Genomic DNA, 17070 nt, shown 5'->3' with positions numbered 1-17070 from the left:
TATACAATATTCTAATGTTTTGAGATACTGAATTTGGGATTTTCTTTAGTTGAAGGAAATCAAAATTAAAAGAAATAAACATTTGAAATCAGTCTGTGTAATGAATAAATATACAATCACAAATATACTCAGTTTGTGTGCTTGAGTGCCACCCTGATGAATGATATAAGAATCCATTATGTGCCTATAAAATGAAAAAAAAAAAGACGTTGATTTAGCAAGCCAAGTTCATTTTTGCACAGAATAATAAAACAATAAAATCATTAATTTCAGTGTTTTTCATGTTATAAATGAGAGATTATAAAACAGGCAATTCTTGTTCTTCATTCTGATTGGTTGAAAGTGTTCTAAGTCTTGTTAAAATACCCCGGTAACCCCACGGTTCAGACCGCATTACATAAGTATCACTGCGCCACTGTTGCTTTATGAAAATAAACACCACAGTCTTTAATCATATTTTTAATTTGTCTACAATTGCACAATTAATGGCGATATCCAGATAAATGTCAATAAATATTGTTGAGTCATCTCATCAATAAAGAAAAAACGTTCCCTGAGGAGTTTCCACCTCAAATTTATATTTCCGCTATCGGAACTGGGTTGCGATCTTACCCAACTTAAACATTGACGCTTTTACTCAACACTAAAAACACTGTATGTTTTGATGCCTCTGAATCTGATCTCTTCTTTCGCTCCCCCCATGACGTAGTAAGGGGATCTTATTATAATGATACCGCCCCTTCATCTGCACTATCCAACCATGACGCGGCCACATGAGTGCAAGAGACAGAGAGAAAGAATGACTGACAGAACGGACCGTTTGTATTCCCTCAAACACAAACAGTAGTCTACAATCTTATAACTTGTAGTTTTAATCGTCTTTCTAAAGGTTGAAGATGAGGATTAATTACCTTAGTGCAAGAGAGAGAGAGAGAGAGAGAGAGAGAGAGAGCAACGCGACGGTTCACTTTCATCAATACAAGTATGTTGTTTAATATGTTTCTCTGAAGTTTATGTGAATGAACACGAGGATTAATGCACTGCACGAGACAGAGTGAGAGAACAACGCGTATTCATAGCATTCGTAGCATTTAATAAATTAATTAAAAATTGGTTGAAAATACAACTGCAGTTTGATTGATATTAATTAAAATACACAAAACAATATTTTGGAACCAAACTCTTCAAATTGATATTACAATCTGTTACATTCCTAATTGCGTTGTACATAATCAACGTGTTTCAGGGTGGGAGGGCAAAAAGGAGCAACAATAATGTATGGTATGTGGAAAATATTGGGTTTTTTGAACCATGAACTATGCAAACACTTTTTATTACACCAAATACACCAAATAATGTTGTTTTTATCAACATAGGTGCTCTTTAACACACACATCTTTCAAAAAGCTTTGTTGTCTAACAAATGATTATGAGCAGGCTTTAAAAATGTTGTTCCAGCCAGGCCTTTAAGCAAATCATAATGTGTTTAATTTGTTTATTAAAAAATAAAAATATATAATTGGCCATTCATGCAGTTATAAAAACGTTCCTAGACTATCACACATACAAAATACAAAGTACAAACATAAAATGTATATACTGTACCTTATGAGTTATGCACATTGTTAGTAAATTATTGAAACAACAGCTAATTTGACCACTTTCAGTGTGGATTCAAATTCTACCAAACATTTTCATTGTCAACATACTGTTGTTTCTCTTGTTCACATTGTAAAAACATTTTACATAAACAACAGTTTAATATTGTTTAACACATTTAACATCGCACATGAGTGTGGTTCTTCAGATTCTCATTGCGATGGTTTTGGTTTGTTTGGTCTGGTCTACTCCACTGACGGCAGATTTCTCATAACAACAACAGCCTGCAGGTATAAAAGTTGGTTATTAACCAATTGATCCAATCATAAATGCCATAAAGAAATAAAAACCCTCTCTTGTGCTCCAATGATTTCCTTTTTGTACTGTAGGTCAGGTTCTCAACTGGTTTTGCAGGACCCCCCTGCTGAAAAAAACTGCATCAAACCAGCATGGACCAGCATGGGAATTATGCTAGTCTATGCTGGTTTAGCTGGTGGTCACCAGCATACCAGCACCAAAACACAACATATGCTGGTATGACCAGCATGGGATGCTGGTGCTAATGCTGGTTTGGTGCTGGTTTAGCTGGGGCTAATGCTGGTGCTGATGCTGGTTTGGCTGGTGTTCACTAGCAAACCAGCACCAAAACACAACATATGCTGGTCTTGCTGGTATGCTGGTTTTTTCAGCAGGGCCAGAACTTATTTTTCTTCTCAACACTGGACCATACATACATACATACAGTCAGGGAAAAAATATTGGCAGTGACATAAATTTTGTGTTTTCAAAGTTTGTTGCTCAAAGGGCACCTATTGTCCGTTTCACAGTTTTTCATTTCCTTTGGTGTGTAAGTGTGTTTAGTACATGTTAACAATATTGAAAAGGTACAAGACCCAAAGTAAACGATAATGTGAGTTATCGGCCCTATTTTAATGATCTAAGCGTATTGTCTAAAGCGCACGGCGCATGGTCTAAATGGGCGTGTCCGATGCCACTTTTGCTCTCACCTAGTGTTCACTCTCTCCATTAGAACAGAATATTTTCTTTTTGTAATATTGTTTTGTTGACCTTTGGTTGGCTAACTATTTCTTTGTTAGATAAATCTTTTAATAGAGTTAAAAAGCAGTACATGTCTTCTCTAATCGTTATTACTTGTGAGCCAGTCGTGACATAGCTTTATCTAAACTGACCTCTGATCTATTTCTGGGTTTTGACCCACCAGTTGAGAACACGTGAAAAGTTCTTGAGGTATCTGGACAGATTCTGAATTTGAGCATAGTCAGAGAGGCTTTGGTGGGTTATTAAAGTAGCGTGAGATTATTTATTTACCCGTGTTCTACTGGAGCGTAACGCAGCTCTGGCAAAGAACATCATGGTTACAATCAGAACGCCCCCTATCAGACTGTGAAAGAGGAACACTCGCTCCATGACATCAACAGACAACTGCAACAAAAAAAAAAGACTTCCTGCTCATATAGTGAAATGATATTCATTATGCACAATCATGCATTGGTCTTCTGTAAGGCATCGCGTTTTGTTTATTCTAAAACACATACATATTGTTGCCTTCCATAATAATAGTTGTCCGTATCATTCCCATCATAAAACCAGTGTTGGTGCTGGAGGTCAATAGAAGCTCTTATGAGGTTTATGCCTGCAACTAACACTCCAATGGCTGAGACAATACTGACAGCAAAGCTAGCTGTGATCTGTAAGACATAAAATCAAAAAACAGAAATTAAAGTATATTTAATTCCAATAAAAGATTGACCTTACAGAGACTTTAAGGTCGTTTGTAATAGAAAACAAATTGGCATTCAGATTTTACTTACAATCTTTTTGGTTGGGTTGTTTTCAGACATTATATACAGAATGCCACAGGTGATAAACTGTAAAAATAAATAAAAGCACAGTTATGATCTTTTCACTGAACTACTATTTGTAACACTACAGTGCACAGGTAGGCAATCGATCTTTATGTTGCATAGCTGTATTCTACTACTGCTGACACTTTGGGGTCCTTCTAACAAAAAAAACCCATTCATTTATTTAACCTAAAATTATTCAAAAATTACTTAAAATTTACTTAATATGAAACCAAAATAAACAAACAAAAAAGTTTTATAAAAATACCTTCTGTTACATTGTGCGTGGATCTGTATTTGACCGTTTTTTTTAGCAGTGACAGAAAAACTGAAGGCCCTTGGTCATTTTGACAGATTACACTGAGGGTGACTTATAGTAACTTGTAATTGTAATTCCCACACCTTTCCAATTAGTCCATGATGATTAGTCAAAAGATGTTTGATTTCATGCAGCGCTGTAGCCTACAGAGCGATTGGCCAATGATTAGTAAGCACTGGTCTTGCAATATGCTGACTGGTCTGTGTAGAGCAGTGGTCTCAAACTGCCATCCCACGGGTCATTTCCGGGCCATCTTTCCTCTTCCCGCAGAAAGATTTTTATTGTCTTGGTTTAATATTTGTTTGATAAGTTACCTCAACTTTTAAGGGGCCGTTCACATGTCATGTCTAAAAACGAGTGTTAAATGCGAGTCAAGCCGCTTCTTCTTTCTAAAGCGCTCGGGAGGTTGCGCTCCTGTGGCATCTTCTGTTGCTAAGCAACCATGAGCCAGGCTCGCCTAGATGAGGAATATTGGGTTTTATGAATACAAAATGCATGCAAAATTCATAAAAGTTGTGTTCATCTATGAAGATGAACTTGTTGGTCAAAACGTGTAAGTGACATAAACTTTTGTTAAACAAAGTCTATAGGAAACAAATATGTGCCGTTTTTCGAGGGAAACAGTGTCCCGTTAACTTCCGGATTATCCTACAAAATACATCATCCCTGCGGCACACTACAGATGAAAAACAGGTTTAAGCAATCAAGTGCCCAGGTCAGAAAAAGAGGAATGATGAGAAACATGCAAAAGATAAATTTATACAGCTATGTTACTTATCTCGTTCATATGTATAATATGTATATAATGTAGTATATCTAATATATCATTATGTAGCTTGCTATGCAATTACACATACAGCAGTAATATTAATATTTCTGTCCAACTAGCATGTAACATTGAATAGTCATTTTCAGCATCACTTTAATAATGTATTTATTATAATTTTTCCATATATTACTATAATTAATACTATAATATTTATTAAAGATAACACAAGTAAGCACAACATGCAGTTTTAAAATGAAACAAAATCACCCTCCGTTAAAACATAACTTAACTGTTGTTTATCACACCTGAGTTTAGTATCTCTAGCTACACCCAGACCTGATTACTGCTACATCTGTTCGCAATTAAGAAATCACTTAAATAAGACCTGCCTGAAGTGAATTAGACAAAAAGACCCTCTTCACGTCATGTTGAGATCCAAAGAAATTCAGAAACAAATGAGAAAGAATGTAATTGAGACCTATCAGTCTGGAAACTCCAGCCAACCACAGTGAGAGCCATTATCCACAAATAACGAAAACATGGAACAGTAGTAAACCTTCCCAGTAGTGTATGGCTGACCAAAATAACCCCAAGAGCACAGCAACGACTCATCCAAGAGGCCACAAAAACAACATCCAAAGAACTGCAGGTCTCAGTTGCCTCAGTTAAGGTCAGTGTTCATGACTTCACCATAAGAAAGAGACTAGGAAAAAATGGTCTGCATGGCAGAGTTCCGAGACGAAAACGGCTGCTTATCAAAAAGAACAAAGGCTCATCTCAGTTTGGCCAGAAAACATCTTGATGATCCCTGAGTCTTTTGGGGATGTACTCTGTGGACTGACGAGACAAATGTTGAACTTTGGAAAAATCCTAAAGGACAATGTCTGGCAATTTGTTTGTGACCTCAAGCTGAAGCAAACTTGGATGCAACAGCAGGACAATGATCCAAAACACACCAGCAAGTCCACCACTGAATGGCTGAAGAAAAAGTGGCCTTGTCAAAGTCCTGACCTCAATTCTATTGAGATGCTGTGGCATGATCTTAAAAAGGCGGTTCATGCTCAAAAACCCTCCAATGTGGCTGAATTACAACAATTCTGCAAAGATGCTAAGGGTGGCCCAACCAGTTATTAGGTTTAGGGGGTAAGCATTTTTTCACACAAGGCCATGTGTGTTTGGATTTTTTTCCCTTCATAATAAAAACTGCATGTTGTGTTTACTTGTGTTATCTTTGATTAATATTTACCTTTGTTTCATGATCTGAAACATTAAAGTGTGACAAACATGCAAAAAAAAAATCTGGAAGGGGGCCAACACTTTTTCACACCAATGCATATGTAAAATAAAAGAATTTAAACAGTGCATTTACAGAAAGATTTTTTTGAAAGTTAACATAGCCCTCTTATGAGAGACAATTTTGAGACCCTTGGTGTAGAGCTACATAAGGGTAAACATACTCTAGTGCAGTGGTTTTCAAACTCTTTTAGGAGCGACCCTAATTTAAAAAAATAAAGATTATGCGACCCACACTCTACCCCCCCCCCCCCCCCACTATCGCAGTAGCATGAAGCAGGGCGGGGCCGAACGCCGTCAGAATGGAGTGAGACCGGTGAAACGTGCACACGCGCGTCTGTATGTACATATCTTACCTAATGAGCAGACCCGACGCCAGACACAAATTCACGGACGGGCATTTCATTTTTTCAGAGGGGCACAAATGAGACCAACCTCACTGCAATGCATAATATCATTAATTATGATAATGGACAAAAAACGAAGAGGAACTGACACACGCAATACAACGGAGGGGTCGTAAAGATTGGACCTAGCCTGTACCTACCAAAGCAGTCTAAAAACACGTCGCAGGGCTCTACATCAACACTTGTCCGCTTATCAGGGACAAGTAAGATTAAAACGTCAATAACAATCACCAAAACACGATAATGATTCATCCTTTAGTATCAATAGCGACCGAAAGTGCATAATGTAATAACGTTAAGTTAAGCAAATAAGCACAGCAAACACAAAGTGAGTTTACACTGTGTTAACAAAGTGGGTTTAACATACTGCGTTAAAAATGTGGAGTTTTTAATAACATGATACAGTTAAGCAGCATCACATCACGGTTGAAAATTTACAGATTTCATATGACAGTTCACTAAACAAGTATTTCATATTTAGTCACTTACATTTTAGACGAAATGTTGACTGTTTTTGTTGTTTTAGCAGCGAAAATAGTTCAAAGATAACAGCAGAACCACAACGTGTCAGTCTCACGTCAAAACTCAACCAAGCGGTGGCGCGCTCACTATCGACAAACCAATCAAATACATGTAAAATATATATTTGTTAAAATCAGACCTTTTTAATTTTTTTTAGATTTTATTTCCCCTTGCATCATTTCAAGGGGGGAAATGGCTGTGACCCCGCGCGCAATTTAATACAGTAAGCTGCGCAAGCACATGGGTCATGTGACACAGTGGTGGAGTATTTTTTTGTTTCGTGTATTTAAAAGATATTTTTTACTGTGCTTTTATTCAAGTAGGTTGTTATTATTATTGTTTTTATAATAAAATTGAATAAATTATTTTAGTAAAATTTTTCTGAAATCTTTCTGGCAACCCAGTTTTTAATTTCCGCGACCCAGGGTTTGAAAACCACTGCTCTAGTGTGGCAGAGTATGTTTACCCTTATGTAGCTCTACACCAAGGGTCAAAAAATCACGCGCACACACACACACACACACACACACACACACACACACACACACACACACACACACACACACACACACACATATATGATTTTATTTCAAAAGAGAATGTGCAAGTTATCATACCAGAATGCCAAGCCAGAATGGGCTCAATGCATCTACTGAACTGTACAAAGTCGTGTGTACAGGAATTCCAAACATGATGAGACATATGCCCATGATCACCAACACAATCTGAAACAAATGTAAAGAGAATGGACAAAACTTGTATGAAATATCAAATCATTGTGCCGTGGGAGCCATTTCAAAATCACAACAAGCACTCTGATCACACAATACTTATATTCCAGTTGTCAGTCAGTTTGTGCAGCCCCGCATGTAGCCTAGTTGATGCACATATCGACATGCGTCTTAATATATGATTTAAAGCTATCCATCTGAAGCAGAAAACGCCAAGAAGGTGATGTAAAAAGATTAATAGCACATTAATGTTTTAAATTCCTATGTAGTCTTGACTAACCATGAAATGGATTTTTACACTCAGAAGCGGTTTCCCAGACAGTGGCTGAATCCGAAACCACATACTACCATACTATAGACCGTTTCATCGTACGCACGTGATACACGTCTGGAACCGAACCTTACTTCCGGTTTCATTTTTTTTATTAAGGTCTGACTAGTTGCTAAAGATCTCTTGAACAAATGCCTCATCGAAAATAACAAATGTTTTGGTTTCCTAGGTAATCTATGTGTTGTTTTTTGCATGTTATATAAATAAACTACATTTAAAGAACTTTGTTGTTATTTATTCTTAGCGGAGTTTACCGGAAGTTACGTGTGGACCGCGGCAGCCGCTTGTTTATGTTGTTGCTGCTGAAACGGTCTATAGTCTATCATTAATTCGCGAACTTACTGAGCCCCACAAGCAAGGAGCCACCAGGAGCAAATACCTGTAGGATGGGTGGCCTTTATGTATGACAGTTATGTTAAGCTAACTGTATCTTTGGTATTTTGTGATCAGTTTATTCGCACCCTGAAAAATATTACTTCCAATACAAATGTAAGAACTAGCCCCAGTTTCCCATATACTTTATTACATACAGTAAGCATTATACTTTTATGTGTATTATAGCCAAGACAAACTATTTGTTGAGGATTAAAGAGCTTCTCTAATTTAAAAGGAAAACAGTGAAAAGTAAAGCATGTTTAGTGTCTTACTCCAATAGTCTTGGGTTCTCCTCTAAGGAAGCGATGCAAAGGCTTATTGCCACCGGTCACAGTGGTGATGGGCTCAGCTGGGACTCTTGTTGGAGGATCATCCATCATCACTAGAGGACAAATTGACTGCAATGCAATGATCACAACATCACTGGAGCACAAATCACAGTCACGGCATTGAACACAACATCACTGAAGTAGCATAAATCACAGTCACAGCAATCAGGCACGCGCACACACATAGACATGACAGGGGGCTTGAGCACCTGCCCTTTTCTTCCACGAGAGAAAGTGCTCTCTTGAACATATATGTATTCTTCCTTAACCGCCACTGAGCAGACGTCATGGTGCTTGCAGTGTTCACCTGTGTTCGACTGGATGCAGCACTACACAGATCAATCGACCTATAACATCAAAATTCTGCGAGAGCCATTCAAAAGCTCATTGCACAATCACTCTTGCATTACATTGATGTCATGTGCTGATAAAGGGCCGTAAAGGGTCTATCCATTGATTTGCATTGATGGATCATAGAGATGCCTGTATAGATATAAAAGATTTGATTTGTTTTTAATCAGCTCTACAAAAAAAGAAAATGGCCTATAGACAGTTTCATCGGACTCACATGCATTGTCGCAGTTACCGGTCTGCACTGTTAGACATTTCTGTAATTTTTACAGTTATTTACTGTATATCACCCAGTATTATACTGTAAACTATTTATACAGTACATAACTGTAATTCGCGTTGCATTTTGGGAATTTTCTGTGACATCATACATCATATACAGTATTTTACTGTATTTTTGAAAATTGCTGTATGCTACTGTATATTTTCTAACAGTCTTTTGGCGGTATTTTCCTTATTCACACAAATCCTTATTTTATTTTTCTCAAAATCATCATTTTTGACAATTGTATACACACAGGCGTTGACTTATTTTAGCTAAGGAACCATGTAGCAGCACAGGTGTTCAGAGGACCGATTTCAGGTGTGCACATAAACAGAAGAGTTTTCAAACAAGACTTTCCCTGGGACAGCACAGCGGCGCTTTTCAGTTGAAGATACACGAGAGGAGGGAATGAAAAAAGACCAGCAAGGTAAATAATCTATATAAGTTATTTATTATCAGACCCGCGGTTGTTGTTTACCGAACGGGACATTTTAAAACCTTTAACCGGACGCGTTGCTTGACGTATAACGGTAATATTAGTTTACCAAAGTCAGTATAAACCTAATTAATAAATCATACTATGTGTATGCAAGCCTACGAGCACGCGCGGTGCGTTAAATTACACGCTAGTGTTTTCCTTATATAAAACTATTATGAAGAAATGCTTAACGTAGCCTAATGTATACGTCAATGATATGAAAAGATCAGATCTAGGATATAACGTTACCTGAGAGAATAATTTATTAATATAAAAGCATATTTAAAAAAGTACCCTAAATTACATTTTGCTGGGAGGAAAACCCTTAATGTGTAAGTTACCACGTTGTGTTTATATTCTCATCCGCTTGGCTTTACCTGTTACATAAATTAACGTTATGCGTTATTAATAAGGTGTATAACTAAATGTTATCTTTCAAATTCGTTAAACTACGTTAAGCATTTTAGAAAGTCCCATTTGAACATAATAAGAGTTTGCTTAACATTTAGTTTTACAAACGACTTCAACATATGAGCGTATGTTATGTGTGTGTGGTGGCCAATCGTTAAAACATTATATTTTAAATGTGAATATGTTTAAACGTAAAGGCTGAAACCTAATTTGCATAAAATAAAGTTTTAAATTGTGTTTTAGTTTTGTATTAAATTGCTTTTGAGGCCAAGGTAGCTGTACAGTAAATATTCAGCCTTGATCAGAAAACCACGTCCCAGTGTCCTAACACACAGACCTGTGGCCATGGTGGAGTGATTCGAGTAGAGTACATCTACTCTGGTTATCATTTCAAAACAGTATTTACTGAAAAATATGAGTGTTTAGCATCATGTGTTAAATGTGTTAAATATGTCCTTTTTTCCCTGCATTTATTCTGCTGTCTAAAATTCTTTGGGAGGATAAGTTAAGGAGGATGAAACAAAAAACACTGCAAGAACTAGAATGAGAGACAAGTGAGGATGAAGAGGACAACAGAATATCCATCCTTTCTTCACCACCTCACAGAGTTTGAGTGAAACAACTTGTATTAGGTGAGACACTTCTCAAAAAGATACAGTATGTGCTGCATGGGTTAGTTAGGTCTCCCTAATTAACTAACAGCTGTAACAAACAGTACTGTAAAAACTGTGGTTCAAAATAATTATGACCATCTTTCTTCTGCTTACAGGACTCACAGGATTATTTTATACCAAGACTGATTATTTTATACCAGAAGTTTGGTATTTTTTTGAAGCTGCTGTATTATTTCCTATGACAATTCATTTTGATGTGCATTCAGAACTGTAAGTTGGTAAGTACATTTACTGTATTTACTGTAAGTAAAGGCTAAAGAGTATATCTCCTCTAGTTCTAAGTTCTAATTCTAAGTTCTAACAACGTTCCCAAAGGTCCCAATAATGTTAAGCAAACATAAAAGTGTCCAGTTTTAAATTGTTTAGGAATGTTTCTTGATTGTGCGAATGTTAGAGGAATGTTACATTTTATTTTCAGACAATGTCATGTTTAAATGTACTCACAATGTTTAAAACACATGTTTAGTATATTTTATGAATGTTTATATGCAATATTTTAACAGAACATTAAGAAATAATCTTTTACAACAGTTTGTAAATAATGGAATGTAATGTTTTTTATCATTACTAGCAAAAAAATTCATAACGTTATTGGGAACTTTGGGAACTTTCAAGGAACGTTCTTAGAACCTTTCTCTGTGGTTGAGCATTGTGTTAGCATCATAAAACGCCATGGGTTCAAACAAGGGAATGCACATGCTGATAAAAAATGTAATGCATTGCACTGTATGTTATTTGCCTTTTTCTGTAAATGTGAAGATAAATGTAAAGACAGACAGTCATTGTTTCATTTTAAACCAGTTCTATTTTAAGAGAACTTAACTAGACTAAATAAAAGGGTCACAAAAATTTTAATTTTGCTATTATGATGCTGATTTTGTGGTGTTATGGGTTTTCTGGTTACAGTGGTAGTGGATCATGATCACCTCTCTAGCTTCAAAAGTAGGATGCAAAATGTATAACACCAAATCATTATAGCATAACTCCATGTAACTTGACATAATTTAAAGTCGTCTAAAGGCAGACATGATTGCGTGTGAAGTCCTATGTCAAAGACTCTCCAAATACTGCATCTACACATTCTTCCTGATGTGTATATTTTGTTGGTATATCCTGGTTGTTGCAGCCCTGACAGTAAACATGACTGTGAGCATCCTATCCATCAGGTATAGCTGTTTACTTGCATTACTCATTTAGAGAAATGACGGGTCAAAATTGATTATATGGATTATATTTTCATCACCCCTTTTTGTATGTCTTTGGGACACTTGAAATATATAGCACGTATAATGTGGAGCCATAATGCGGTCACAGACTACTCCCATTGTAACTGGAAAACCAAAGAAAATCATTGTTTAAATTATAAAATTATAATTTTTTGATTAACTAAACCTGTAATCAGTGTTATACGTATTTATGGTTATAATTTGTGTTATTTTAAATGTATTACTGCAAATGATTTGAAATGTGTATGTTTTAAATGTAATTTCACACAACTTAAAGTATTTGTATTGTTTTAAATAAAGGCTTCAATATTTGAAATTGTCTCTTTGAATTAAATGTTAGCAGTATCTGTAGGTTAAAATGTAAAAATTAATTTTATCTAAAAATTATAGCTAATTTAAATATAATAAAAATGAATGTATAAAAAATAAAAAGAATAGTAGTATAGTATACAGTAGTATACTGTAAACCTGGGTTTTTTACAGTAGCACACTGTATTACATATTTACAGTAGCATTTAAATACTGTAAAATGGAAATACAGTTTAGAACTGTAAATCTTATTTACAGTAGCCTACTGGCAACAGTGTTGCCAGTAGGTTACTGTAAAAATCCTTGAAAATGTCTAACAGTGTGGTCAGAACTTTACTTCTGGTATCTGTTTGTTTAATGGTTTGACTAGTGGCTAAACTGAACAGCGATCATGGATCACCACTATGTGAAGGGAGGTTTGGCAGCCAATCTGTATTGAACATTGTATACATCATAGTACACATTTTACACAGCAATGTTTGCTCAGTGTCGTTTATTATACGCTATGAAAATGAACTAGGGTAATCTACTTGTTATTTATTTTGCTTGTTTTCAGAAATAAACTACTCTAAAAGGACTTTGCTGTTATTGATTCTTAACGGAGTTTACCGGAAGTTATGTGTGTTCCATGAAAGCCATTTGTTTATGTTGTTACTGCTGAAACCGTCTATAAATGGTTTCATCTGACAAACGTGCGTTGTAGCGGTTACGCGTCTGGTCAGAACATTCCTTCCGGTCTCTGTTTGTTTCTGGTCTGACTAGTGGCTAAAATGAACTCTGGGACAAATACCTCGTCGAAAATAACAAATGTTTTGGTTTCCTAAAGACAAGGGGAGACGGCGATCATGAATCACCACTATGTGAGGGGAGGTTTGGCAGCCGGTTTATAGTGAACATTGTATACATGAAGAGTTTCATTGCAAAACGAGATAACCACCGTTTTTTTAATTGTTCAGAAATCTTGTTTTTTGGTTGTGCATTCCAATTAATTTCAATTGAACTGCAGTTGGTTTGTTTTGATTTAAACCTACATAACTTAAAAAATACAGCTAAGTAGCACCATAAAACAAAATAATAACATGATTAGATAATAATAAACATGTTTTGACAAAAATGTTAAAAAATGGATTTATCTCGTTTTGCAACAAAACTCTTCACATTATAGTACACATTTTAAACAGCAACGTTATCTCAGTGTCATTTTTTATACGCTTAACTTCTTCCACCCTGAAGCTATTTTGGGAATTTTCGCCTGGACTTGGCCTACCCAATTTCAAAAGCTTCCCATACCCACATGCAGAGGTTTACATACAAATGTTTGGTATCATTTTAAAGGAAACCCTTTGAAATTACATAAAACACTGTTGAAAGTGCTAAACATGGTTGTATGTGTTGTCAGTCCTCTAATAAACACAAAAATAAATAGGCGCTTTTTGATGGTTTTTTTCTAAAGTTTTTATTTGAAAGTATATACCTCTGGCCCTGGGTGCCTCAGCTCCCTGCAGACAGTTTTGTTTGATTCCAGCAATTGCCAGCTTACAGAGGAAAAAGGAATTTTTTATCTATCATAATCTCTGAAAAAGTTATTTTACTCCAACTGATGGGAGGAATAATACCCTTTTTGTATTTAATTTCCACCTAAAAATATTTGAAGTGCTCCCATAAGCACATACAGTGGAATAAATACAATTTCTTTATATCATTTTAAAGAAACCCTTTGAAGTTACATAAAAAGCTGCTGTTTGTGACAAATATTGTTATTTATGTTGTTTTTCATACGATGAAACACCAAATTTTCTTTTTTTTATGTTGTAAATACTGCCTTTAATAGTGTATAACTCTGGTTCTGGGTGCTCTAGCAGACTGAAGACAGTTCTGGTTGTTAGCAGCAGCAGACAGTAAACACTAGGGCTGGGTAAAAATATCGATTCATCAATGCATTGCAATTATTTCTTTCTCGATTCAAGATCGATTCATCAAATCCTATGAATCGATTCAGCCCCCCCCGGCCAGTGGCGGCGCTGTGGGCAACACTCTAGTGAGAGCGTTCAGCGTTGTTAAAGACGCGCTTTATCAAAACAGAAAGATCAAAGATGGCAAACAGCAGCACTTCTTTCAAGCCTGCACCATCAACGTGATCAAACATTAGTAATACTACACACATTATTTAAAAATATACTCGGGTACTTAATTGCTTGTGTATTTACTTATAATTGAATCGATATCAAAGCAAGTAAATCAATATTGAATTGAATCGAATCGAATTGAATCGAAGCCTCAAGAATCGAAATTGAATCGAATTGTGAAATTCCTAACAATACCCAGCCCTAGTAAACACCCAAAAAAAGAATGATCTCTTTAGCATGTCGCATTCAAAAGTTATTCTCATTTTACTGAAGTGTGCGAAAATACATTTTTCATATAAATATTAATTTTTTGTTTTGCACATATAATAAAAAGCAAGGGATTATTTATGCACACAACCAAAGAAAATGCTGTGAATGGACTCATTTTTTAGAGTAGGACCTAAGAGAAAAGATGGTGTATCATTTGTGGCTATCTGTGCTATCTGAGGCAGTTCATGCTCAATTTTCCCATATGTTTACAAAAGTCGATTTTTTACCTTATTATTCATTCAACTATTGTTGGATATGTGTTGATAATAGAACAAAAATAACGCTGTTGCCTTATTCCTGAGAATGAGAGCTTTCATTTGATATAAGACTTGCCCATGTTTGTCATACTTGAAAAATATGAAATATGTGAATATTAAATCATATACAAAATTATGGGGAGGTGATAGTGTAAATTAAGTGTAAATAACTTTCTTACAGTAAAAGATTTCTCAAAGTGATGCATATCTGCCGAAAGTAGAGACTCTAAGCTTTCAAACAGTATCTCATATGTGTTACTGGGGTCCATGACGGACCATTAAAGATTAAAAGAATATTTTATATTGAGTCAAAATACTAAATTTTGTACCCGGGACTGGGTCCTCAGGGTTTCTACGAAATATGAACTAAGGTAGTCTACTTGTTGTTTATTTCCTTGTTATCAGAATATAAACTACTCTAAAAGGATTTTGTTGTTATTGATTCTTAGCGGAGTATACCGGAAGTTACGTGTGTTCCATGAAAGCCGTTTGTTTATGTTGTTACAGCTGAAACCGTCTATATGCAAGAATGAATTTACATTAATGCTTAATACACTAAAGAAGGCTGTATGTTATATCTCAGAGGACTAAAGGCCGCTAGATGGAAAAACAATCATTTGCACTTACTATCTGTTCAAATTAAATGAAAAGACCTTTAGCATTTGGTATTTGTTGCTTTATTCCGTTAAACTGAACCTTGATCCCTGAACCGAGGTTTTTACCGAACTGTGACTCCTGTGTATTGTTACACTCTTTCATGTCATGACATTTGTAAAATTTTGATGATAAGTGCTATTTTTCCACTTATGCCCCTGCCCCTCAAAATGTGTGTGCACATCCCTGACAGCAATTATCACAACATCACTGGAGCAGCACAAATCACAGTCACAGCAATGATTACAACACCACTAAAGCACGAATCACATTCACAGCAATGATCACTTTGTCCAAGCATGAGCCTATGTAAAATAAATAAACTGAAACTCAGATGAGGAGATAATAACATTAATATGGGTATTCTGATCATTAAAATAAGCGATTTAACAAACAATAAATGTGAATGTTATCAAATACCTTAATGTATCTGTGGAAGAGCCACGAAGAGGAAAACCAGAGAATTGTGCAAGAACAGGAAACAGACACATGAGAACGAGGGAGGGATGGGGCGTCACTACAGGATGTTTGGGAAAAAGGTCAGCTCAGTCCCATACACAGAAACAAAGCCAACATTATAGAGAGAAGAAAAGGGTACAACCACACTGTGAAGCTTTGGGTTTTTCCTTGAAACACTTTGATTTTAAAGCTTTAAGGTATGCTTTTAAATGTGTGTTTTTTAAAACTTGACAAGAAGAAAACAGGGATTGTAAGACAGATGTGAGTGCAACTTTAAATAAAGAAGCAGAACAAGCGGCTCTTAAGAACTCCCAAAAGACAACAGCTGGCTCACGTGACTAATTGGAACCAGATGCTTCTCATTCTGCTTCACCAAACCCAGTGCTAGAAATACTCAGTTTCACAAAGAAGCATTCCACACAACTAATGCTGAGTTCTATAAAATGATGATGCTTCTGTACTGACCACAGTCTTACAGTTCTGTTGTCTTAAGATGTGTTTGCAATTCAAGCTTGTATGATGCCTTGGTCAAACACCCCTTCAGTGCCCCCCAATCCCACCTAAACCATCCCCACCACCTTCCATGAAAAACAGGGAACACTCCCTACTTTAACTTTTATAAAGATATTTTAATAAACACGAAAAGCACTTAATACAAATTGTGATTTGATGAGTTTCAGCTTTGAAAGCTGTGCCGGAGAATATATTATTAAAATAAGAATCTATGAGTTTGCAAATGTCATTATGCACAATTCATCAAACTTTCAAAATAGGAACCAAAGAATCATACAACCTCCTTTGCTAATTCTTGGCATTAGATAGCTCAAATGACTCAGTATATATACAACATATCAGCAACATATCTCATATTTTAAATTAATATTCTCTACAGAAGATTCTCTATTTTTGATATCACGTTAAGGAACGTTAAAGCGATACTCCAGCCAAATATCAAAATAACACCAAAATTTACTCACCCTTAAAGGTGCAGTGTGTAATTTTTAGAAGAGTCTCTTGACATAAATGCAAAATATTATTATGATCAGGGGT

The 17070-nt window shown here is 35.8% G+C and overlaps 1 protein-coding gene across 2 annotated transcripts; it reads right to left on the bottom strand.

Annotated features, from left to right (window-relative positions):
* Positions 1-1315: 1315 nt before the first annotated feature.
* On the bottom strand, positions 1316-16096 carry LOC129416404 (membrane-spanning 4-domains subfamily A member 8). Of its 2 annotated transcripts, none has more exons than XM_073872875.1 (7): positions 15982-16096; positions 8484-8609; positions 7392-7499; positions 3432-3488; positions 3156-3308; positions 2929-3042; positions 1316-1883 (listed from the first exon to the last, which is right to left on the bottom strand). In XM_073872875.1, exons 2-7 carry the CDS (start codon positions 8589-8591, stop codon positions 1845-1847), a joined length of 579 nt encoding a protein of 192 aa, XP_073728976.1. In that variant the 5' UTR covers positions 8592-8609; positions 15982-16096; the 3' UTR covers positions 1316-1844. The 2 variants fall into 2 exon arrangements, with proteins under 2 accessions (XP_073728976.1, XP_073728975.1); XM_073872874.1 differs by having other exon boundaries at positions 8484-8593; positions 15982-16094.
* Between the last annotated feature and the right edge of the window lie 974 nt (positions 16097-17070).

The sequence above is a fragment of the Misgurnus anguillicaudatus genome, chromosome 11 (assembly GCF_027580225.2).
Source record: "Misgurnus anguillicaudatus chromosome 11, ASM2758022v2, whole genome shotgun sequence".
In the NCBI taxonomy this organism is placed as follows: Eukaryota; Metazoa; Chordata; class Actinopteri; order Cypriniformes; family Cobitidae; genus Misgurnus; species Misgurnus anguillicaudatus.
This window is presented reverse-complemented; position numbering and strand designations above follow the sequence as displayed.